At 39.9% G+C, this 25,307-nt stretch overlaps 2 protein-coding genes across 3 annotated transcripts; one reads left to right on the top strand and one right to left on the bottom strand.

Annotated features, from left to right (window-relative positions):
- Positions 1–10: 10 nt before the first annotated feature.
- zgc:173742 (DNA topoisomerase I, mitochondrial) lies at positions 11–16,477 on the bottom strand. The gene is made up of 20 exons (XM_061282571.1): positions 16,255–16,477; positions 16,059–16,176; positions 13,914–13,965; positions 13,335–13,381; positions 12,567–12,671; positions 11,901–11,991; positions 11,662–11,789; positions 11,405–11,520; positions 10,669–10,790; positions 8,066–8,188; positions 7,775–7,962; positions 7,299–7,443; positions 6,829–6,972; positions 5,728–5,913; positions 5,017–5,085; positions 2,915–3,029; positions 2,158–2,288; positions 1,286–1,386; positions 834–983; positions 11–359 (listed from the first exon to the last, which is right to left on the bottom strand). The coding sequence occupies exons 2-20, from the start codon at positions 16,100–16,102 to the stop codon at positions 257–259; spliced, it is 2,160 nt and encodes a 719-aa protein (XP_061138555.1). The 5' UTR covers positions 16,103–16,176; positions 16,255–16,477; the 3' UTR covers positions 11–256.
- An 842-nt stretch (positions 16,478–17,319) lies between these two features.
- Positions 17,320–24,995, top strand: mlycd (malonyl-CoA decarboxylase). Of its 2 annotated transcripts, none has more exons than XM_061283443.1 (5): positions 17,320–17,773; positions 19,606–19,718; positions 19,836–19,992; positions 20,272–20,424; positions 22,491–24,995. In XM_061283443.1, the coding sequence occupies exons 1-5, from the start codon at positions 17,384–17,386 to the stop codon at positions 23,034–23,036; spliced, it is 1,359 nt and encodes a 452-aa protein (XP_061139427.1). In that variant the 5' UTR covers positions 17,320–17,383; the 3' UTR covers positions 23,037–24,995. The 2 variants fall into 2 exon arrangements, with proteins under 2 accessions (XP_061139427.1, XP_061139426.1); XM_061283442.1 differs by having other exon boundaries at positions 17,321–17,929.
- The last annotated feature ends 312 nt before the right edge of the window (positions 24,996–25,307 follow it).

Raw genomic sequence — 25,307 nt, 5'->3', positions numbered from 1 at the left:
TGCACAATAGGAACCTTTATTCAGATGAATGCAAACAAAACTGTACAAACATAACACTACAGTAATCTAATGAATAAAGTGCCAAACAAAGCAAACCTGTCAAAACATCAAGCAGTCATTGGTCATGTCACAACACTGCATGGAGAGAAAACAAAAACAGCCAGAGAACATTATGAATGTAACGTTAAACTACTGAATGTTAACGACAGAGGTCCCTTAATTGCATTTGCGCAAATAAAACTGTCCAAGTAAATATTCAGAACTCAAAGTTTGTCTCTGTCATGTCAATTGCCCAGGCAAACTTGTCCCTCTGGGTCTTATTGTAGATTTTTTCAATTGGCACCCCCATTTTTTTGCACCTGAAACAAGTACAAAAAATACATAGTCAGATTACTTTCAGCAAAATTATATATGAACAAATTGAGTTTGAAGTGCAACATGCCTTTGCCTCAAAAATCTAGACAATCTGAAAAGCATTCATTACTGCCATCCTTCAATAATCGCTTCACAGAAGCGTAATAGAAGCAACTTGACATGGTGTGTTATACAATTAAATCAGTTTATCCTATTCATTTACAGCTAGGACACGCTTTTTCTGCCCCATTAACAACTGCTATTTACTAGTTCAGATGTTTGACTGGATACATTGACTATAATCATTGCCAGTTTAAGGTGAAATAACAAATGAGCAATAATAAAAATCGTCACATAACAGTTATAACTTTGGCTCTTTCAATAATTGGCTCTTGCAGGCACTGTTTGTCGATTGTAAGGTGTCCCAATGTAATTTTGCCATCTCGCTATCAATTTGACTGGTTGCCTTATCCACTCACCAGGCCACACTGATGCGTGGATCCAGATAGTTAAGCTTGGAGGTACCCAGTGCAATCTGCTTGTTCTCCTCTCGATCGGTGGCCTGGACTTCCAGCTTCAAAAGACTCTCCGAACAACGCTTCACAGCTGCTTTCTTCTTCTCCACCAGTCTGAGTATTATGGATCAGAAACAAATCACAATAATACTTCATTTTCAGGAATTCTACCGCTGATCAGAAAAATCTTACAATAATTATCACGAAAGTTTTGTTAATGAGCTACTGAACGACGGGCAGCAGGCCAAGTTGGCTGATTATGGCAATGAAAAACTCAACGAGGTGATATGAAGTACTAAAATATACTGGACCCTCATATATTCCTGCTTCAGTAGTCACAAAAAAAACTCCTCTTAATTTTCTTAAACCTGTCCTGTAACCCAGTAAAGCGGTCTCTTTTTAAGTGCAATACATACATCTCCAGCTTGGGGTCTGAGCTGCGTTTAACCTTTGCGTCCTTCTTAGCTTGCTCCAGCTCCGTCTTGGCATGTGCCAGTTGCTCTTTTCTTGCAGTAATCTGAAAGACAGTTGTGATACACAATGGGTCAGCAAAGTTCCAGAACCGGTGTCACAAAAGTCACATTTCAAATCCAAACTGCTCTGAACTCGGAGTCTAACAATCCCATGGAGCCAAGTCAGGTGAGTAGGTAGTTTGCTTCAGCGACGTTCTCAGCCAGGAACTGTGAGATGCTCAGGGCCTTGTGAGCAGGAGTGTTGTCATTATGATGCAGCCAGAAGCTTTGCTAGAGGCTGACATTTTTGGGAAATCCTGAGGGATTCCCACAACGCGGGAGTCACCTTTCCCTTTAATACAGGGATCTGGACCGTACAGAATGAACATTTCGAGGGAGCAGGATTATCCAGTAGGGGCGGGGGGCTCGGAGAATGAATGATTTATTTTTTATGTAGCTGACCTCCAAAATAGAACATGGGGCAGGAGTCTTTTTCCACCAGGACAGGACATGATTTTTTGTATTGGGAGTGGGGCGCAAATGAAAACCCACTCTTGTGTCACCCTCTATGCTTCACATGCCACAAGGTCCTCTGTTTGCATTTGAAATGTATTTTTGTGACAATTCATATACTGCCAATTTAAATCTGCAGTAATTCTATTCCTTTAACAAAAAAAAAAAAAGTTGACACCTGTCTGAAAATTAAAATAAAAAAGAATATATATAGTGAAATGCCACTCGTGACAATGAATTGTACAGTAACAACGGTAACAGAAAATGTTGCCTCCACCCTATAAATATGCCATAAACTACTACACTTGTACAAAAAATCGTACCTTGGCCTGAAGGTTCGCCATAGACTGTTCAAAGGTCTTTGGCGGCGCCCGCTGATGGTTACAGAGGATTGCAACCGCTCTGTTCGCTCTGTTGTAGCCGAGAAGTTTCTCTGCATCATTGACCATCGAGTCTGTGGAGGGTGACGGAATAATAATTTGCATTTAGACAATTGTGATGAGTATCACTGTCATTCACTGCAATCTAATTGGGGGGACTGCTGGTTTAATTACCGCCAGCTCAACTATCTGCTCACAAAAATCATACAAGCATTCAGAATTTCACGGTACTAAAATCGACTAGATCTCTTCTACCGTGGTGGGTAGAGTAGCCGTACTTAAGTAAGATTACAGATAGCCCATCTTGAGGAAACTATGACTTAGGTCAAAGTATAAAGTGGGAGGCTATATATCACGCAAAAGGATTCAACCCGCTAATAAGTATCTGAATGGTTAACTGTGAAGGTCAACCTGTCAAAATGGAAAGGCGGAGTGACATCAGTGTTCTTTAGAATATAAACTGTCACATGGACTAGTAGGTAAATGCGTATCCATGATCACATTTGAATTTAAATTGAAACCAGCGTATGAATAAAATTGTATTTTGTTTGTAATGTATTTGTGACTTTTAAGCAATATGTAATAAGCATGCCATTTGTGAATAATTAACACAAAATGTACCAACAGGGTGCTGGTACCAACTCAGGGAAAACCAGATATATTGGTTAGGTTTATGTGTGTTTAGAACATCTTTGATTACCATTTGTGAGTTCTTTCAGTTGCTGCTGCAGAGTGGTCGAGGCATTGTATGTCCTGAAAACCTTTGCAGTCAGACCTGGCATGAGGGAACTCAGATGCTTATTTAACATGGTGGTCTGTCACGGGGAGAAACAAAACAGAACAGAGAGACAGATTAAATACCCCATTTGACTAAAAGGTACGTACACGGTCATTATACAAATGGAATATCTCTTTACTACCACTGGGTGGCACTGTGGTATTTAGAACCCACGTCTATTCTGTACCCAGTCATAGTATTTCATTTTTAAAAAGTTCAGAAGATCTTCCACCCTCTGGCAGTGTGGTGGTATCATAACAAGTTTGACGTGTTGTAGGCAGCAGCCAGCCATTGGCTGGAGCCTCAACACCGCAGCAGGGATGAAAGGCTGCAATGCCCCCGTGCTAACATTCACTTGTGGGTGGGTCATTACAGGTCTGGCAAAAGAATAAATTATTCAGATTAAGATTGCAATAATGATGAAGCTTGGTTTAATCAAAGCGGGTCCAGCACCCGGCTTTCTGAGGCCACACTTTTGGATGAATGTGAGCCTATTAAATCGACCTTGCCTGTGACATGTATGTTTACATGTGCATTCACATGATGAAGGACACCGACCGGCACACGGCTACTGCAGCTTCTACCTTACTAATGAGGGAGCCAACTCATCATTGGCCATGCTAATGAAGGTTTTGAGAATCTCTAACGTGCTGCTGGCAAATCCATCCTTATTGCATATAAAGTAATGGGAGATATTTAATGACGGCCACTATAGACATAGGTCAAAGCAAACATCTTGATTTAAGTCAGCGTAGTCATTTTGAGTTGTTTGACGTGTGTGTGTGCGCGTCAATTGGAACTCAAACTACACATTTGGGCTGGTGGTGAAAGTCAAAGACTGCATAAGCACGCCAGCGTCCCTCATAAGAGTGTGAAGAGTTTCAGATCAGCTTGATGGAAGCATTTTCGAAATCGGCACAAACCCCTATCAATATACTTATGTTGGTAACGTGGCCATAGATTGAAGTAAAGGGAAATTCTAGCAGCAGTTGCATTTCATGTTTACATGCAGTTGAGAGTAATCTTACCATACTAACCCCAATCTAGTCACTGTTACGACTTAGAGTAATAAACAGTCAATGGGATTTTGGGCTGCTCTTGACCCTTCGACATCCCTTCTCTCATTCCTCTTTTAGTCCGGCCATCATATAACATTTCTTACTCCTCCACTCCCCTCACTGTCCACCTTCCGCTTTTTGCGTGACCTTACCTTTCGGCATGTCAATCAAACAATCTGCCCAAAGCAGCCATTACTTTGCCACCTCTAACACAACTTGACATTTTCGAACAGGCCGAAGGCTACACAACATAAGCAGTGCACTTTTGCTGCCAATTGTCCCCTATCTAATCCTGTCTCGTCTTTTCCCTTTGCCACAAGATAGAGGTAGCGGGCTGGCAGACGCTCTTGAGCTTATCTAATTGATTTTCTTTCAGCTTCATTTAACTACGTATTTTGCTACAAAATGTCAACTCAACTGTTGTATCTGCTCTCACCTCCGGCTCTGTTACGCTACAGAAACTAATGTGCTCCGCAACCGTCCAAGCACTTAACACAGGGTCACCTGTCAGCAGGTTGTCAGCATTACTGCACTACAAGAATTAATACTAAGGGGGAGACTCCTGGCCTCGCAGTCAAGACAATCTGTTAGCCTGGGTTATGTTTTTATATGACAAATGACTAACATTGACAAGCTCTGTGTCCTAACGGTGAAGGAACCGTTGGAATTTGTTGCCTGCAACTCTATGACAGACTGAAAAGGGATATTTATATTAAGAAATTATATATATATATATATATATATATATATATATATATTCCTTTTTTTTTTGAATGGAATATAAAGGAATATATATATATATATATATATATATATATATATATATATATATATATATATATATAAAAATCTCAAATAATCGTATTTTCAATTCAATGGAGTCTTGAGTGCTTTCAATTAAAGTTGTTCTATAAATTACAAAAACTTGAGAGAAAGAGGGACAGAAAGGAAACTCGGGACACTCACAGTGAGGCGGTCAAAGAGCTCATCGCCAGGGTCCTTGTTTTCCATGAAAATCTTGAGATTCTTAAATGCCTGGCAAAGGAAAAACAGTTGTTTAAACAAAATGTTTATGTTCACAGTTGCATAATGATACGATTCTCCAATTTGCAGCTTGCGTGCCAAGACAACCTCACAAATTAAAACGCAGGGTCATCTGAGCTCCCAGCTTCTGCTGCATGACATTACCCTTCAATTTTAAATGCATAGATAAGGCATACCAGAGGAATACCATCCTGTGCATTCCTGACTCACTGGTTTCACAAATAGAAATGTTTAAAATTCAGTGACATTTAGCAATCTCCCATTTCCTGAGAATGAGGTTCGCTATTTGGCAGGAAACCAAGTCATCCTGTCGAGTATATTGCTTTTGTACACGCTCGTTTCATTTCACGCGCACAGAAAAAACAGATACAGTAAAAGAAATATCAGATTGCCAAGCATACAAAATACAACCCTCACAAATTTCTGAAAAACAGAGATGTGCTTTTCATCAGACAAAAACTGCAGGCAAGCAAAAGTTGCAAGATGCTTGTGAACACCAAGACAATAACTCTTTTTTCTTCACACTGTTCTTTGCATGGTCACAAATCAAAAAGTTTGCATGTGCGTGAGTGCGTGTACACATGTGTATGTATTGTATGTATACACGAGTGAAGAAGACTTTTGTTCCTTTACCTTACTGATGACTGGGACCTTGTTGTAATAGCGAATGGAATCTTTACCCAGGAAATCAAATTCCACTACACATTCGTTGCCATCCAGCTGCTTATGGAGTGTGATGTGCTCAACACGTAGTGAACAGCAGCCCACTGTGTCTGCCGTCTCTCCCTCCTCCTTTTCATTACCAGCTCTCAGCGCCAGCTTTTCCAGGTCAAAAGATGAAGAGATCAATATCAAATCCACAGTAGGGATGCTTTCATCTTCAGTACAAAATTTCAGAACAAGCAGTAAAACCAACAACATGCAGAGCTTTACGGGGAAATCAAGTCATACTTTTTCTTCTTCTCTTTAGTGGGGTGGCCATTTTGTGACTCGCTGTCAACTGAAATCGACAGAGGGTCGAAAGGCTTGCGAATGTCACATGACCAAACCCAGAAAACAGGTCCGCCATGATGGGTCACTACATGAGCCCTTAGGCAGTTTGATTTTTTTTCCCCTCCATTCATCCATCCATTATCCGTACCGCTTGTCCCCATGGGCGTCGTAATTAGGTCAAAACAGGTTAGTTCATATTCCACTGAAGAAATGTTCATCAGAATGCTTTTTTTAGACTAGTGGGGGGCGCACAGCACATTCTATTGTCAAGAAAATTTGTGACTTGACTTCCCCTTTAACACATTTACAAGACCAACACACTATTTGAGGTTTACACTCCTTACCTGTCCAAAATATAAAGCATTTGGAAATGCCAAAATATTTATTATCTTTGATATGGCAATTGTAAATACAGCAGTAGTATGTACAAATTGCCTAAACTGCACCCTGTGGGCAGGAAACAAAACTTCCAAAAAGCCAATAAGGAAAAAGTAGGAGATGGAAACACAGGAGGAAAGAAAGTTTACATCCAATCAATTATTGTCCTTGCAAAATGCATTGTATTGTACGTGAGAAGGCAGAAAAGTTATCCAGACACACAGAGATGGATTTTTCCATTTGCTCATGTGTCTTCCAATTAGACCCGAGTGTTAAGAAGGACCCGTGTGATAAGTTCATCTTAACGGTGTGTAATAATGGAAAACTTGGTATTTGCATTAATTGATTTATACATAATCAGACCTTGTCAATGAAGTAGAGGGCCACAGCTCTCTGTCGAATACGCATCTCTTTGGACTTCATATCAATAAGGTACTGTTCACGGATGCCATCCACATGCTGCTTCAGTTTGCGAGCAACCTCATATTTCTCCCAGTCCTTTTCACCCTGCAATCCAAGAAAGTAACGCAAAAGTGGAGACAACCAATGTTGGTAAAGAGTCAAAAGGACAAACAGCAATCTAAACAAATCAAAGAAACTACTGCAAACAGTTCATTTACTAACAAAATCTACAGTACTTTATTACTCAATGCTTGATTGACTCTTTATTACATGTGCACTATTGTTTTGTTCTGTTTTTCTGTATTTGCTACTGGAATCGGAATTTCTCGAGGCAGTACTTCTAAGGGATAAATAAAGTTGAGTCTAAGTCTTAGAACATAATGCGTGTTGTTCATGTCTGTTACACCAAAACAAGATTTTCCCAGACTGACTTTGAGTTTGGAGTTGGCATTCAGCATGACATATTTAATGCTCCCCTGGATGTTTTCTGTCCAACTGGCCAACCATGTCACAGTGTTGTCATGGCGGACTTCCTTCCAGTGATGGCCGGCAGGAGGTACAGGGATGCAGGATTCTCTGAGGCAAACGGAGCAAAAAAGAATCACAAAGTACACCAAGCGTAATGTTTTGGAAGCAACCTCTCAGATATACATGCTTTATCTTTCCAAATCTGCCAGAAATGATCATACTTCACCTCTTTGTGTTAGTAGATTTAGAAAAGAGCTTGATTTTCAGAAGGGAGTGGGACTGCTCGGGTTATCGCTAAATCCGATCAAAACTGATAGATGACTGATACTCGGATTTTCAATTTGGGCGTCGACTTCAATCACTAAGCTTTTTGGCAAGTCGTTCTTCACATTTACGTCAAATTAATATCACACATGGACAAACTTGGCCTCTCGCTCACCTGCTGCAGTTGATTATGACATCTTCAGGCTGGATCCTTTTCTTCAGCTTGCCTTGTTTGGGATGCTCGCCTCTACCTCTGAACAGCCCTGGAGGTTCAATCTTAAAGTTGCCAATTCGCTCTCTGTGGTGGTCTAGCGTACAGTAGCCAAACTCCTCCAATATCTTCTGATTGGCCTCTTTCAAAACCTGCACGACACACACCCAAATGCCAAATGATAGAAACTATGGCATAGACACTTAATACCGACAAGTCCACTCGATGCTCACACATATTAGAACGTAATCTTACCAGTTTTTCCTCCTTGCTTAAGTTTCGCTTTTCCTCTACCTTGGCTTTATGCATTGCATGAATCTCTCCAAAATCACATTTGTCAAGGTCTTGAATCAACAACTGCTCCTCATGCGTCATCTCCTATAACAAGTGAAAGGTTTGTTACAGACAAGTCTGTTACAAGGGCATGGGGGAAAATAAACACGATTGAGTGCAAAAAGGTTTGACACGACATTATTGTTGCATGGCCCTCTCTGGTTTATTGATTTGTTGTCATTATCATTTCAACACAAAAACAATTACATTGGAACTGTGTCTAGAGCCATCTTTGACCAACATGCAGCATTTGTGACACTGTAATGTGACATATGAAAGAAGATGCAGTTTGGCGTATCTGCATGTTAGGCAGTTGAGCTGAGCTTTTTGCACAAAAGATTTTACTCTTAAAAAAGACTGCTGTAACTTGGCATCAATAAACGCTTGCTTTCGGTGGACACTTGATTATCTAAGATGTTAAGGTTGAAAAAATGTCATGGCAACGTGTGGGACCAAAATGTGAAACCCAAAAAAATATATAAAACTGGACTCTGTCCACATATCTAAAAAACACCATAGTTGGTTGTTACCTCAGCCCTGAGTAATAGTGATGTCATTTTCAGTCGACAGCATAGAACATGTACGTTACACATTAAAGTACATTTTTGACTTGATCTTTTTCTTTGTAGAGAAATTAAAAGACAAAAAATGTATTAAGTCAAAAGCATCAAGTGCTTTTCCATGTTAGTCACGCAATTGCAACCTAATGAACCATCTTACACCAGGACATACCATTAATGCCTAAGGAGAAGATAGAACCAAGCTACCAAAACAAATCACTTATTTTTCAACCTGCACTTGTTAACGGTTTGTGCTGTACCAACTAGATTATATGGAAGGAGATTTATGTATCATATAAGGTGGGAAAGTATACAGCAACTACTGTATAGCAAATGGCTTGGCCCAAACTAGTGACAAACATTGAAGAGGACTTTAATGAGTTGATCATCTTTGTCATCAATTTCCACCAATGCAGTCTCTAGGTCAAAAGAGTTTAAAAATGCAAAACCTCAAGTGTCGAGTAACATACTTAACAGTGTACGCTTGGAAAAACACGGTGGCTGTATGGACATCCAGTCAGTCAGCGTATCTAAGCATGACTGACAAACGACAGGAGGTGGGCACTGAGGGCAGTGGAGCGAGAAGAGTTTTTTCCGCCTCTAATATAACAGTTTAATTGGATTTGTTCATATGCAGAGAAGCTACTTGTATGGATTAGCATATCAATGCATTGCTACAAATTATATTTTCAAGTGCATTGAGCACTAAGCAGTGCAAAATTAATTCTGCATGATATGCCCCCAAGCTTGGCGCATCATTTCCCCTCCACAAAAGACACCTCTGACTGACAGCAGTGTCAATGGTGGTAGTCTTACTTGCACATCATTTCAATATTTAGAAAACATACGTCACATTTTACGCAAACCTGGAAAACATGCAGGTATTATCAACATTTGTCAATGTAACCAGTAAGGCAGTTAAATAGTACTAGCAAGATCCATGTCACCAGACATGGGAAAAGAACTGTACATCTTAAAAGTATTCGGTGTGTTTCCATTTTGTACGTTTACAGCCTTGATCTAAAATGAATGAATGCATTAGTTTCTCCATTAAAATTCCAAACCCCACCCAATAATGCAAACATGAAACGTTTTCTTGAAATCTTAAAAACTCTATTTTCGGTAGAAGAAAACAGTTCTCACAGAGCTCACTCATATCCATTCATATTCCTCGAGCTGTTTCTACAAGCGTAATTGGAGTTCTCAGATCAGAGAAGGGAAATGAACTTTTTTGTTTGGATTGGCGGACACCGGTTAATAAAGAGTAATCAAATTGACAGTGCATATTAAACGTCACTGCACAAACTAAACATGAAGTTGAAGCCTTGACTTTCGAGACAAGATTGTCTTGAGTTAGTCGTTTGGATAAGGGTTGAGAAAGATTTCGGTTGTTTTGAACTTCCCATTGACCACAGTGGCCTCCATCATTTGGTCAGTCTGTCAAGGCTCTAGGCAGCGTTTCTCTGTAGAAACCAAGAACTAACCAGAATAAGAGCCATTTCTGCAGAAATCCACCAATTAGGCTTTTCCAAAGCTTGAGACATATTTTTCCAAAATGTCATCGCTGTTATATGTGCAGGAATAATAGATTGACAAAGGCAAATGTCTGTACCAGGTGATTACCTTTTTATTCTCAGTAAAGTTTTATGAATTTCAAAATGTTTTTCTGTTTCTATTATGGGGTGTTGTGTGTAGAATTTAGAAGGACACAATTTCTTTAGAACGACGCAGTAAAATTGATTCACCAGATATAGGGAAATTCAACATATATGGAGTGTCATGCACATTTCAAGTTTTTATAATTCCTAAGTGTATCTTTAAGCATCTTGAAAGGGGAGATAAAACTAGATTCAAGAACATTTAGACTCAATCAAATATAAGAATTACAAGATAGCAGTACAAAATATACTATTGGGGTTGTTCATATTGTGGAGAATTCATGTTTAATCCCAAGTTTATATTTACCCGTCTCCAAGATTTGAAGAAGTTCTCCCGAAAAACCTTTTTTGTGGTGTATTCATGATCTAACATCTGAGCAAAAAACACAGCCACCTCCTCAGCTGCCAGGCTCAGCTTCACTGGATCCCCTGCGCACAAACACAAACAAAACAAAGCAAGATGATTTGTTTCTATTTAATGGTAGGGTAGCAGTAGTGGGGTCAAATGTAGCATTTCTTTTAAGATATTGTTCTTCAGCAAAAACACAAACCAATACACATCTATATACTTTGAAGTGGAACAATTCAATTGACTCATCTTAAAAATAATCATTTTTCCCCCTTACACCCTTTGTGTAACAGGCCTTTAGTACAATCAATCATTGTTTTTGTCTTGACAGTGATGCAACTTCTTACACATTTGTCATATGGTGGTTTAGTTTGAAAAATTCTCAACATTTCTCCAAAAGTCAATATATACAGTGTAAGCGAGCTTATGAGGTAGAGAAAAGTGAACGAAATCAGGGTGGCCGAACGGAACTGTATATTATGCAAATGGTAAAGAAAAGATCACAAGATTATCTGATTGAGGGTCAATGCGGATGACTGAAACATTTCCTGAAGACATTGTTTGAACAGACTGAACAAAACAGCAATGTTACACATTGGAAGCCTATGTTTTTTTTCAATAATGTTTGATTACTTTTAGGAGAGAGATTCTTCTTGGGTAAATGTTTGCACATTCTCTTGGGCAGATCGTTTACCTTTGTAGTAGAAGTGAACGTTGTCTGGTAGGGGCTGGTAGTCAGGCGGAAAATAGGGCCCTTTGTGTTCCAGAAACCTCCATTTTACCCCAGCTTCATACTTCTCTTCTTCCCACCTGACGGATGTGATATGAGGATATATTTGACAATTCTAATTGCCCAAGTGTGTGTGCGCATGTGTGAGGGAGAGAAAGCGAGCCCAAGAGCAAGAGAAATATGAGGAAAGGTTGAAAAGTTGAAAAGCAGCATCTCCAAACCATCGCCAGCGCTTCTGTTCCTCCTCTTCCTTCTGTCGAATCTTCAATTCTCTTGCTTCTTTAATCTCCTCCTTTGTCTTCTTAGACTTTTTGGAAATCGGCTGCTCTCCTTCCTCTATCTTCACATCCTGTACGCAAAAGTACATTCAAAAGGTGAATTCAATACGTTCCAGCATTGACCAATCTTATAACTCGCACATTATTGTTGATGACAGATCAAGCCGAGGAGACAGGTTTACCGTTTTAGTTTTTTTCTTAGCATGCTTTTTCAGAGGTTCTCCATCGCTTTCTTCCTCTGAATGATGCCGTTTTCTATGTTTGCCGCCGTTTCTACGCAAACAGAATATCAAATGATTTTACAATGAGGCAGTGCAATTCAGCAGACATCTTTTAGTCGAGAAGGAATTCCTGTAAGGGGAAAAAACAAACAAACAATCGACAATGTCCTGTATACAATTTGGCTTGCTTAGGTTGAATGGTCTTGAATCCTGTCAAAAAACATCCTTGCCATAAACCTGCTTTCATTCCCAGGACTCAACTGAGAAACACTGCAACAGTTAAGAGATTGCATCACTGGAAGAAAGCACAGCTCACAAAGCTCCGTATAACCCCACTCTCCGTTGCAATCCATTTAGTTTTTTATTTTTCCACTTATACCATTACAATCCTACTGTAGCACAAAAATGAAAATTCTCCCAACAGTGGTGTCAAATGTTATCCTAAATGTAGTGCAGCATTCGTTAATATTCCAATAGAAAGGTGACACACGTAGTTCCATTTTATAGACCAATTGCCATGACACTGTACTTTATTAGAAAAAAAACTTAAATTCTTGGCAAGTCTGTCTTAGTCAGTGCTTTCTTTTATAGGATACTCAACACCTTAGATTGCTAACACTGACTTACTTTAGTGCTTCACTGGTGGGAACATCTGCAGGTTCATCCTTGGTTCTTCTTCTTTTCACTCCTTTCTTCTTTGTAGTGAAATTACCATCATCTGGCTCACGACTACTACAAACATGCATGCACACAAACACCATCCATTTAGAGTCTGATTCTAGACAAAGGGGAAATGATCACAAACACATTTAGGCAGATGTGTAAAGAATATTTAAAGGGAATGGCCTTTTGGGTATGTTGGAATTTCTTTCGTCCAGTGCACAAAAAAATGGGAGCGAAAACGAGTGTGTTTCAATTGTACTATTAGGTTTTTGCCATAGCATCATTTCCGTCTCAGCATCAAGGTACTATATGCAGGAAGAGTAGAGAAGTAAAAAATTTTGTATTGTGACAATACCCACATTTTCTTGTTTTCTACCCAAATGTACGTTTATTACCGAATCATTGCAACCATAATTTACCCCCTGTGTGAACTCGCTCAATTGTTACCCAAACCATTGGACAGAACCATGTGAAGCCACAAATACGAATAATGTTTTAGAAGTCGATTCTGTCTTTGAAATGTCATTCTTAATACAGGTATAATTATTTCCGTGGGAAAACGCTATAAAATGTGGATGAATTTTGTGCAAGTTGTTTGAATATCATTGAATATCAAAATGAAAGAAATGAACCAGGAATGGGGGGGGGGGGGGGGGGAAGATTTTAGGTTCAATCATTTCAGCATGGCTTGTCAGATATTATCTGGGCCTGGCGTTAAAATTTCATTTCTACCTGAAATTGCTTGGTGATTCCAGCTTCTCAGTTTTTGGCGCTTTTATCTGCAGGGAGACAAATCAAAGCTCAGCGGACCGATGAAACACACTTGCTACATGAGCTGATTGACATGGGATGTATGCTAATCTGGGTATTTTTCTAAAGGGCAACTCAGACATGAATAGGTTGAGACAAGTGAGACTCATTAGTTTATCCCTGTCTATCCTTTTGCTGGTCTGGAAAAATTAAATTTGGGATTTCTTCTCAGCCACAGCTACCCATGGGGACAAGTCCTTGTCAGTAACAGTATAGGGCAAGGCTGTCTTTGAGAGCAATGCAATTCAATGATTGTATTAGAATGCATTGGCTTGTGTAGATCTACTTAATATTGCAGCTGGTTAGTGTAAATGTAGTCTAGTAATTACAAAGAAAATTAAGTGGACGTCAAAAAGCATCAGCGCTAGTGCACACACTTGTACCTCTAAGAAAAACGTAGCTGTTTAACTTTGAATGTTCATTGAGGTTGATAAGCATGCTTCCTCATAATGATGAAAAAGAATCCTTGAGTTCCACAGTAGAGAGCAATGGTGATTTTACCTTCTTGATTTTTCCATTAGGAGTTTTCTCTGTAGATTTGGTTGACTTTGCACTGCAGGTCATACGAAAAAGAGGAGACATTTAAGAGATGAGAATCCAAGAGTATGAAAAACAAGTAGTTGGAACTGAAGCATCTGATTAAAGACTTGCTTTAAGTTGACGTATTGGTCCCTTTAATGACTCTTTGTGCTTTACAAAAAAAGCCAAAGCAGTTGTTAGGCTTGTATCTTGACCTGGTTGATATTCTAGCCAGACAATGCAGTAAAATGCCACAAATTAGTCAAGCAGCATGCAAGAGGTTCTTCACGGAGCTCTTGCATGTTTCTTCTCTGTCTAACCTTTTCACGCTTGAGAAACAAGACACCGGGTTGTAATTATGACCCCGGCGCCTTTATTGTATTCTTTTGAGAAAAGAAAAATTCAAAAGGTTGTAGTCCATACAATAAAAATCTGTTATATGAATCTATCACATGTTATTCTACACCATTCACTTTATTATTATTATACATTGGATTTTATTCCTCTAAGTCTACATTTTTGACCGATTATCATCATTTGAATTTCAACAAATGCATGCCCTCATGGAGTAAATTTTTCACACACCAAAAAATCAGAATTCAAAAATTCAAAAATACCAACAAAAATATTAAATGTTTATGATTTATTGGGTGTTACACCTATCAATTCTACATTTTTTTGACCTATTCAAATCTTTCTGTCACACTTCATATTGTCCTTTCAACCTGTTCACACTTACCAAAAAGCATAAAAAAACAAACATTTTCTCAATGAAAATGACCAGCAAAAAATATTTGGGGAGAAATTAGAACAATTCAACATGCTCAGGTCATTCTCAGTCATTGTACTGGATATCATTTAACATCAGTCAATATTATTCCACAAGTCTTTATTCAGCCTCTCAGCCCGCACACGCAATGTGATTCTCTGGTTGTACTACTCTGTCATCTCACTCTGCGATTTTACCTGTTTTCTCCCTATGCTTAAGTCAGTGGCTCTTAACCTGGGTTTGATCGAACCCTAGGGGTTCGGTAAGTCGGTCTCAGGGGTTCGGCAGAGCCTCCAATGGGGAGGTCCGAACACACGTGATCTATCATGTAAATTTGTGATAACGCATATCGGAACTAGTCTTGCAGAGGCACACTGATTTGCAGGTATGTAATTCGTTGAGTTCATGCATTGTGTTGTTGTTTTTCTTTGAACAAGATGACGATCATGCACGGCTCATTTTGTGCACCAGTAAAAAACATCAATGTCTTGAATTAGATTTTTTGGGGTGAATCTTTCACTAAAGAGGGGTTCGGTGAACGCGCATATGAAACTGGTGGGGTTCGGTACCTCCGACAAGGTTAAGCACCACTGCCTTAAGTGCTGCCGTTAAGTGTCACCAGACAATGCCATTGCAAGTGCTTTTGCTATGTGCTGTTACACTAGGTGCCACGTCTTACCTTTCGCAGTGCGCGGAGGGACACTCCCTGAGGAAATGTCCCACTGCAACTGTACTCTAACACTAACTTAATTTATACTTGAATAAATTTTAAATATTAGTTTATGCGGTCCTGGCCGCTCATGCAGTTATTCAACTTGGACGTTTCCCCCAACATAGACAGAAATAGGATTTATATAAAAAAAAAAAAGAGTGAGAAAGGAAGAGTGCGAGCCCCCCAAAAATTGCAAGAAAAATTAGTGCTTCCATTAAAGAATAAGAAATTGTGCACTGTAACAAAGACTGCAAATGTACACATATATAGCTCTTTGTTTTAGTGTAAAGATATTGTGCAGTGTGTAAATGAGGGTGCAGGCAGATTGCGCAGTCTCTTAACATTAGCCGAGTGAGGCGACATCGTCAGACGACGATTAGCAACAGTACTTTGTCAAATGACACGTCATGACGATACGTTCGAGTTTTTGGCACAAATCGAACGCCATAAACATGCACTCAGATGGCATGGAACCTTGCATATTTACCTCAATTGTATTTGTTCACTTTCCAATGTGCAGTTTTTACGATGTGTCCAGTTTCCCTTCCATTATTTTTTATTGTTGTTGTTAAACATCGAGGTTAATGTATGCATCATAAAAATACAGCGTCTTTCATTGCATGTATTTGTGGTCAAGAGTACTCACGTGTCGCCCCCAGCTTCAGCAACCTCATTGCCGTTTGGCCTCATGTTCAGTTTTGTAACTTTGTTTGGTCTTCCTGTCTTCTTTCGCGTCCTTATCTCTTCCCTTCCCTCACAAGTTCCTATGAGAGACAGATGATAGAAAGAATGAATCAACAGGCCAAGAAAACGCCACGATTAACGTCTTGATATTACCATACCAGCTAGTACACTCAGTCGCACTCGGCTAAACTTCGAGGTGTTAGCCAATTAACGCATCAATTCTATCCAGCTGCAATTCCATTAAGCTGCAGGTAATAGTGAATAAAATGATGCAGTATCCGTACAAAAGTATTTTATGTACCCAACTGTGGGCAAGAAACGTCCAGCGTTTTCAAAACACGAGAGTACAAGATAGGCCTATATGATAAAAAGCCAGAAACACTTTACGTCATTCAATCACTATGAAAAAAACGAGGGACGAGTGCTGCATTCCATGACAGTGGGAAGTCGGAGTCTTCAGACCTCCGACCAGCGAGTTAAACTGTGGGCCGTGACCATGAAAAAGAAAGGTCGAGAAGAAAATATGGATCCCAACTTCACTGAGTGATTCAAACTGACGTCCTTCGACAATAACAATTTATGTGAACAAAAAAATCTTGTTAAGAATTGTTCAATTTGGCTGGCTGATGACAGGTTCCATGACATTAATTAAGATGGTGACGCAGTACGTCTGATCTGATACAGCAGTGACTAGTTTGTAAAGTGGCATGGATGGATGGATGGATGGATGGATGGATGGATGGATGGATGGATGGATGGATGGATGGATGGATGGATGGATGGATGGATGGATGGATGGATGGATGGGGCAGTTGAGAGAATAAATCCCTACAATACTATGAGTTCATAATAAAGCTTTGATCGATACACGTATCGCATTTTCTTATTAGAGGCACCATTGATTGGCATATTGCTGATGAAAAAGAGAGAGGGGTGACGGGTCCCAGCAGACTGCGTGACCACCAGGGCGTGATCTTGGAAAGGGGCGTTACCGTGGAAAGGGACCATTCTGCTGGCGATTTGTCATTTACTGATTTCAACAAAACACATTGATAAAATTACAAATTCAAGCTAATATTATTTACCCGGTCACAAAATACACGGTGAGAGTTTGTGAATGGAAAATAGGTCACCTCGCCCTCCCTTATGATCCACTTCAGGGAGGCACGTTCATAAAAGAAAACAACCTCACAATTAGATACACTGTCACTTTAAGATACCCGGAAACAGTTACGGTCTACGTTATCAAGCCTTGGGTCCATAAACAACCCGTGATCCCTCCCAGCAATGCTATCCCAACCCGCAATGTGTGCTTTTCGTGCCAGTCTGAAGTGTTGGCGACATTGGGCTGTCCGAAAAGCTACTCTGGGGTTGTTGGACTTCGGCAAGTGCCGTTGGTTGTCTTCACCATCAAGTAGAGCCGTTACTGGTATGGAGGAAATATTGGCAAGAGTCGTATCACCTTTACCGACATACGAAACAAGAGAGAAATCTCCGCCTCCTCCAGAAGCCAACAGCTTGGAGTTCATGCATTTCTACACAAGTCTTGACAAGGAAGAAAAACTAAATTTTCTGGCAAAGCTCTCACATGAATTTGGAGTGGATCATAAAAGCGTTTCGGAGTTCGCTGGGAAGCTTCTACACACCCAACTCAGGGACTTGGCGACCATTTTGCAGGTGGAGGACAGACTTCGATATAGCTTGACACCCCGATATAAGCAGCTTCTGAACCACATAAGCAAGGTGGAAGGGGGGGTGAAGTTTCTGGTTGACCTTAGAGCCGACGTGCTTGAAATTATCTCATCCAAAAGTAGCGAGAGCCCTCACTTAAGGGTAAGCATTGGTTTGTTTACATATTCTACGGAAGCTCGCATGACTCAATACATACAAATTGCATGTTTGCAAGATCTCCAAAGGCTCTATCTATTAGTTGATTTTTAACTTAGTATTCCAATGTAGTTTGACATCCCCACATGGATAACATTTTGGTGGTGGGCGGTTAACCCACAGAGACGTCATACCCCCCCCAAACAAGGCCGACTCACATGGTTCACATTTCAGAACGCACTGCCACAGTGCCCTTTACCCTAGTTACATTTTATTCTCCCTGTGGAGTTGTTTTGTTGTTGTTTTTTGCAAGTAAGCATGCCCAAATAATTTGCCACATGAAAAACACCCTGATTTCTGAGTTGTTTATCATAACATCACGATTTTGAACTGCATAGCGCTATTAGAAATATTCAAGACCTTTTTATTGTAATTAGAGGCTATGAATCATTTACTGTTAACTCATCCCAGTGAAATGTCATGTAGTTGAATTGCCAATTAATTTAAAGGTATGTTTTCAGTTCAATTGCAAGAATAACTCCAGCAAAGCCAAACTCAATAATTACAAAGTGATTGCCTACATAAAAATAAATTATCCATCATAATTTGTAAATCAGCCTTATTTGAGTTGTTTAAATTTCATGAACTAGTATTTCTTACACGTCATAAACTTTGTGAACATTTAAGTGTAACTTTATATAATATTTTTACAGCTCTTATTTTCATCCCTTGCTTGTAGTATAATTAAATGGAATTCCTCCACGAGTTTATCTAGAGTTCAAAGCCACACTTTAGGCACAAGCCATCTGGCCATTTATATTAATCTTAAGAAGTTTGTGATTAATAGGATCCCAATAATACCCATGCTTTTTTTTGTGTGTAACTCTTAAAACGATTTCCACACTTGTATTAGACTGCTAATGGCTTTGCTCTTGGTGCCGTCTGTAGATTTTAAGAGGGTAAATCCATTTTTAGACAAATCCCAACTTGCATTGGTCATCAAGTAATTAACATTCCAATTAATCTTGCCGCTGTCTCAGTCTACTGTTAGTGACATCAGTGGGTGGTGTGGGTTACAAAAGTCAGGCTGGCTATTTTTTGCCCCTACTGAAAGAATCCTGGGATGGATCTGTGCACCCATCCTACTGGGGTAAAGGTGTCAGTGGTCTGGTCATTTAGATGGACACTTCCTTTTAACTTACTGCAGTTATGTTTGCTCTCATGTTCACAATATTATTGTAGCACACACAGCAGGAGTGAAGCTGAGCGGAGCTTGCTAATGATACAACTGAAACGCAAACCTGTAGTCTTCCTATGGAGCTGTCTATATAGTGTCTGGGTTCATAAACTTTGCAGTTTGTGTGTTTGCAAGATAGCGCTTTTAAATGAAATCTGATCTTTCAAGGGCATCAGTCCTGCTTTCAAATGGCAAGTTGCTTATTGAAGAGGCTCCTGTGTAAATATTACAAGCTCAGAAACCCCATTTCTCATCATGTGAGAAGACTCAAAAAGCAAACATACATCAAGGGAAGGGAACACACGGCTCCAACAAGGATGTGATTTATCTGGTATTAAGTGACTCTGCTGTCATTCTTTTGGTTGTCCTGTTTTTCAGTAGTCATTTTGAGAAGATATCTCAAGTACTACACAAGTGTGGAATGACTCTCTATCCTCCTTCTTAGGACCTGAATGGAACCCTGAAGAGCTTGCTGTCTGAGTGGTTCTCTGTCGGTCTACTCCGACTAGAGCGGATCACTTGGCAGTCACCCTGTGAGATCCTACAAAAGATCAGCCAGTAAGGCAGCAAATGTGATTCGTCAATTTGTCATTTTTGAGGTCCATAATAAACAAATGTCTGAATCATGCAACTCAATTTGAGAAATGAAAAGTATAATGACAAATCTTCTGTCAGGTATGAGGCGGTGCACCCTGTTAGGAACTGGGCTGATCTGAAACGCAGAGTGGGGCCATACCGTCGTTGCTACGCCTTCACCCATGCCGCAATGCCCGGGGAGCCTCTGGTCGTGCTGCATGTAGCCCTCACCGATGAAATCTCAGACAACATACAGGTTAGAAGGAAAGGATTTGGAGAATTCCTATCAAATTTTCACACTGTAAAGGAAAACGGAAATTCATGATATATATTCATTAAATTCATATTAACTCGGAAATTGATTCATACATTTTCTGTCATACTGTAAATTAATTTCTTATAATACTAGTTAAGGTATTGTAACCGTATTAAAGCAACACATAAGAATGAGTATTTCTTTTACCACATTATAGTGTTTCTAATTCATCTTGGTGACGTGCAGAGTTTTACAGCATACTGTGGCCTCTTTTTTTAGAGTATTGTTCGGGAATTTTCAGCCCTGGACCTGGAAGAAGATGTAAACAAGGTAAATGCAGCAATCTTCTACTCCATCTCCTCCACCCAAGCTGGTCTACAAGGTGTTGAGCTGGGAAACTATCTCATCAAGCGGGTGGTGCGGGAACTGCAGGTGGGTGTAGTTTTGTAGTTGGTATTAGATGCTGCAAGTCAATGCTCTGTCCAAACTAATCATCCACAGTTCTGAATGATGCATTCCCAGATGGGAACGGCAGTTTAGCTGCAATTTTATAAAGTATTAGTTTGGTGAATGGTACAAATGAACTCATTAGCTGCCGTTAACAGGCAAGCCACTGTAATACCATTGGTATCAAACTGGGAGGTCTGGCAGTGACTTTAGAGCTTTGTTTTCTGAAAATCAAATCAAATTCTGTTAGTTTTCTTATACATACATGAGTAAAATAAGCCCAAAGATTGCAACGATTCAGCTGTGCTCTCCTCTCCGTTCTCGACTTTTGTATACACTACGTAAGCAACAATGCCAAACTGGAACTAACCTACTTGGTCTGTAGCCTTCAGGTGCGGCCCATGTCGCTATATTTTTTCGTGTGCAAAATTACCTGACAAGAGTTTTGTTGTTCTTCAAACATTTAATGGTCTTTCTTTCAATCTCTTACATAAAGTATTAATCTCCTGCTATTCAAGCATTTGTTTACAAACTGAGATTGCTGAATGAAGAGAGACAAAACAGTGACTACCACATTGACACTGTAATGAAATCCCATCCATCTTTTTTAATAAGTCTAGAAAAGTCCGCGGACTCTTGCCAGCTCTTATGAAATGATTAGATGCATTGAATGGACCATCAAGATTCAAGTGGCCACTATGCCCAACAAATGGGGGGGAATATGCGTCTTTGTAATGCACCCTCATAAAATCTGTTTTCCAGCTTTGCAGTGCACTTTAGTTTTTAGTTCAAGGAGACTGCTGCAATTTATTTATTGGCATTTTAATTTACATGGAAGAGTAAGCACCGCAAATAGTTTTTTTTTTTTTACCCTTTAATACAATACAAAACAGTTTGTCCAAGGCTTGTCCGGGGGGGGGGGGGGGGGGGTACCACATAATTATCAGTTGCACATGCAGAAAACGTTTCTCCTCTTTGAAAATAATATATTGCTGCCCTCGGACTGAAACCTCATAAGTGACAATTTGGTCATTTCCATGTTTTGTTTCAAAATGGTCAGTCTACACGTGGTGGGTGTTATTTCTATTGACCAATCTAATCTGTTGAAAATGTCTCTCTTGACTACCAGTAGTGGTGCTCAAGTCACCGGTTATTTCAGTTTTACACATCCGCACATCCAGTGAAGCCTTCAAACTATCAAAAAGGTGGTGGCTCATGCGGGAGATAAATAACATTAACCAAATTAAATAAAAATAAAATCACTTTGGGTGCCCGTGTCTTTCACTAGCCCAAAAGGAGACTGGCTTTCTGGAACAATCACAAGGCTCCCACTTATTACGACAACTCCATTAAGTGTAATGGTGAATTTTATTAAAAAAAAATAAGTTTTTAAAATCATTTCGATCCCCTTCTGTCAAAACTTTGCTGGTCCAATGTGGGGAAAAGCCTTCAACTAAGCACGTACGTGACAACTTTTCCCAAATATCCTGCTGCTCAAATTGCGTTTTGATCTTCTTCAAATACATTATCTGTATTATAGGTTTTTTTTAGCATTATTTCCAATGCCATCTTTCATTGTCAGCCCTCCCAAGAATCACACACTATGGAAGAAATAGAAGAATGATCCTGATATGAAAAGAAAGTCTGCAACCATCTGGATGATGATAGCAAGGAAGGCTAACTCAGCAGAGTTATACAGCTCAACGACAAAGTCAACTCTCTGGGGGCTGTCTGGTGCTTGCTCTTTCATCTGAAGCTTTTTTCACCTCTGTTACATCAACTTGCCAAGATGCCAGCTTGCCAAGATGGTTTTAGAAGAAGGCTAAATCAAAGCGTGAGAGTTGGATAGTGTACAAATAAATAAGGGGGGAGCATTTTTGAAGTAAAATTGAAGGTGAGAATCGTGGAAGTGACCGTTGAGGAAGTGTATGCGGATTTGTATGTGTGTTTGTGTAACCATCAGCAGCAGGATCATGCACACATTTGAAAACATTGAGTTGTTTTTTTCCACAATTGTTCTATGCATACTTTGTTTTCTTTTCTCTCTCTAGAGTGAGTTTCCCCACATGGCCCAGTTTTCCAGCCTATCCCCCATTCCAGGCTTTTCCCTGTGGCTTCAAGGCCTCCTGAGCCAGTACCGGAAAGAAGGACGTGCCTCGGACCTCCTCTCTGAGCAGGAGTGGGAGGAAATGAGGCAATTCACTGACCTATCCTCAGACGCTAGTGCCATAGATGCCCTTCGCATGTTAATAGCCACCGGTGAATGGATGCGCTCCGAACGTCTCTCGCGTTTACTGGAGCCTGTCCTGATGCGACTTTGTGCCTGGTATCTTTACGGGGAGAAGAGGCGAGGTTATGCACTTAACCCAGTGGCCAACTTCCACCTTCAAAATGGCGCTACCATGTGGCGGCTCAACTGGCACGCAGACACAAGCCCAAAAGGCGTGTCCAACTCCTGCGGGATTATGGTGAACTATCGTTACTTCTTGAATGAGACGTCAAAAAACAGCGCTCTTTACTTGCAGAATAAAGTCATCTTGGCATCAGATGAAGTTCTCGGATTGGTCTCGCAATTTCAGAAAAACAGTAAACTCTGAAAAAAGACACCGTGTGCATTTATGAATCCAGAGTAACGCCTGCACGATAAAATAATCTGCTTTTGGTTGCGGGCCAGCTTGGTGAGCATCCTCTACTGGTTTTGTTGGCTCATTTGAAGTACATTCATGGGTTAGGTGTTTGCATCTGGTTGGCTTAGTAGTTGATGATAAGAGACTGCAGCTAATGAAGCACCCTGCATCTTTATACGATTTAGCGTGTTCCAGGATAACAGTGTAATGGTTTAAGTAGGAGCAACGAAGCTGTGCAGCTACTGGAATAAATGGTCCGTACACTTTGTTGCAGTTTCTTAGAAAACAATAAGGGAGCGCATAGAGTATCGTTTTAATGTCTAAAAAACACCTGCTGTTATGCTTCACATGCTTCACTTTCCCACAAATGAACTTCAAATCCTCCAAAACACAAACAAAAGATGTTTCTATTACCGTATTTTCCAGACTATAAGGCGCACCTTCAATGAATGGCCTATTTTAAAACTTTGTCCTTCTATAAGGCGCACCATTAATGCGTCACGTCAGATTTTTAATCCAAATCGATCTCAATTTTATCTTTATTTCAACTTCAGATGCAACAAATTACTTTATAATCACAAAATAATGATCCATAGTCTTTTTGATTTATGATTCATAGTCTTCAGCGGGCCACTTATGATTGATTTCATGACACAATGCTTCCGGACAGTTTAAATTTAGGAATTTAGTCCATATATAAGGCGCACCGGACTATAAGGGGCACTGTCGGCTTTTGAGTAAATTTTAGGTTTTTAGGTGCGCCTTATTGTCCGGAAAATACAGTAATACTTTTGTACCTTCTGGATGACCCCAGATGTTAGGGGGGCTAAATGTTATGGTAACAAGTGAGGCTTTTATTATCCTGTCACTGTCAAATTCAGGAAAAATGTTTGAAATTAATAGACGTAATCCATCCACATAAATCATTTGCGGGGCAGTAAAGTATGTCAGACCGTGACAATAAACATAGAACATGACTTTAATTATTTTTACGATCTATTGTGACCTTCGTAGTTCACCAGTTTCTCACCTGAAGCGTTAGGAAGGATCCGCTTGATGTATTTCCCCCCTTTTTCTTCCGATAATTTTGCTGACACACACAGCACCGAGCTCCCCCAGAGAGCCATCGGTGCTGTTCTAACAGTTCTGTGCAGGTGCCAAGGAGGACTCATATCGGCCCACACCCCATTGTTGTGAAATAATACATCGCAGCAAGTTGACTGTGAAATTACATTTTATGTCTCCAAGGAGCCAAACTTTCTTCTCTTTTTTTTCTTACCGTGCTTTTTCTCCACCCTTTTCTCTCACAGTGCTGCTCTATGTCCTGAAACTAATGGAGTGAGAAATAAAATTAAAGTAAATGGTTAGATTGATGGGGTTCAATTGTGAAGCAGGGGGGAGGAGAACAAAGAACCATAAAAAGGACTGTTGGTTATAGGATGCCCTTGAGAGACCTGTTTGTCTCTTCAAACGCCCGCGGTGCTCCATGCACGTGTGGAGTGGGTACCAGTGGGAAAAAAAAACTGTGCCATATTTAATTATTTCTTTAAATAAATAACCATAAAGCAGTTTTTGAGGAAATCAACTGTAATTCATCATTTTTGAAATATTATTGAATGCTGTACAGTTAGTTTTTTTTTTTTTGTCAGTCTGGCATTTCCTGTAGGAGAAAGAAGACAAATTGCTTGTTCAGTGAGTGGTTACAGCACTGTAATTTGATTTATCGATACATCCCATCCCTCAAATGCAATGATACTGGAGGTATTTTAACAATACAAGTTAATAGACAAAATGCAGATAAAAAAAGAAAGCCGAAATCCTAATTCACATCCCAACAAGAATCATCTTGCCTTCTGTTCTTCCTACAGCGGTGTTTGCCAATGTGCTGACCTATGTGCATATGTGAAAATAATAAAATCTCTTTGTGCACTTTCTGTCTTTAAGTTGATCTCATTACTGCACTTTTTCAGTGACTCATGTCCCCTCAATGGCGTTTGTCTGACATTCCGTAACACCCCAGTGCCGTCACGTTAATTAGAAATTCATGTAATTTCTTTTGTGGTTGTAGAAACTAAAGCAGCTTCTTTGATACAGTTCATGTTGAATCTACCATGGTATTTTTCCCTCCTTCGACACCCCTAATTCAAATGATCAAGATTGTTATCAGGCTTTTGAAGAGATGTGTGCTGATAAAAACACCAATGCAACAATCAAAACAATGTTGGCGAGAGCTAAGCTTGG

Source organism: Syngnathus typhle, linkage group LG7, assembly GCF_033458585.1.
Source record: "Syngnathus typhle isolate RoL2023-S1 ecotype Sweden linkage group LG7, RoL_Styp_1.0, whole genome shotgun sequence".
In the NCBI taxonomy this organism is placed as follows: Eukaryota; Metazoa; Chordata; class Actinopteri; order Syngnathiformes; family Syngnathidae; genus Syngnathus; species Syngnathus typhle.
The sequence above is the reverse complement of the archived record's forward strand: the minus strand, read 5'-3'. Positions and strand labels throughout refer to the sequence as shown.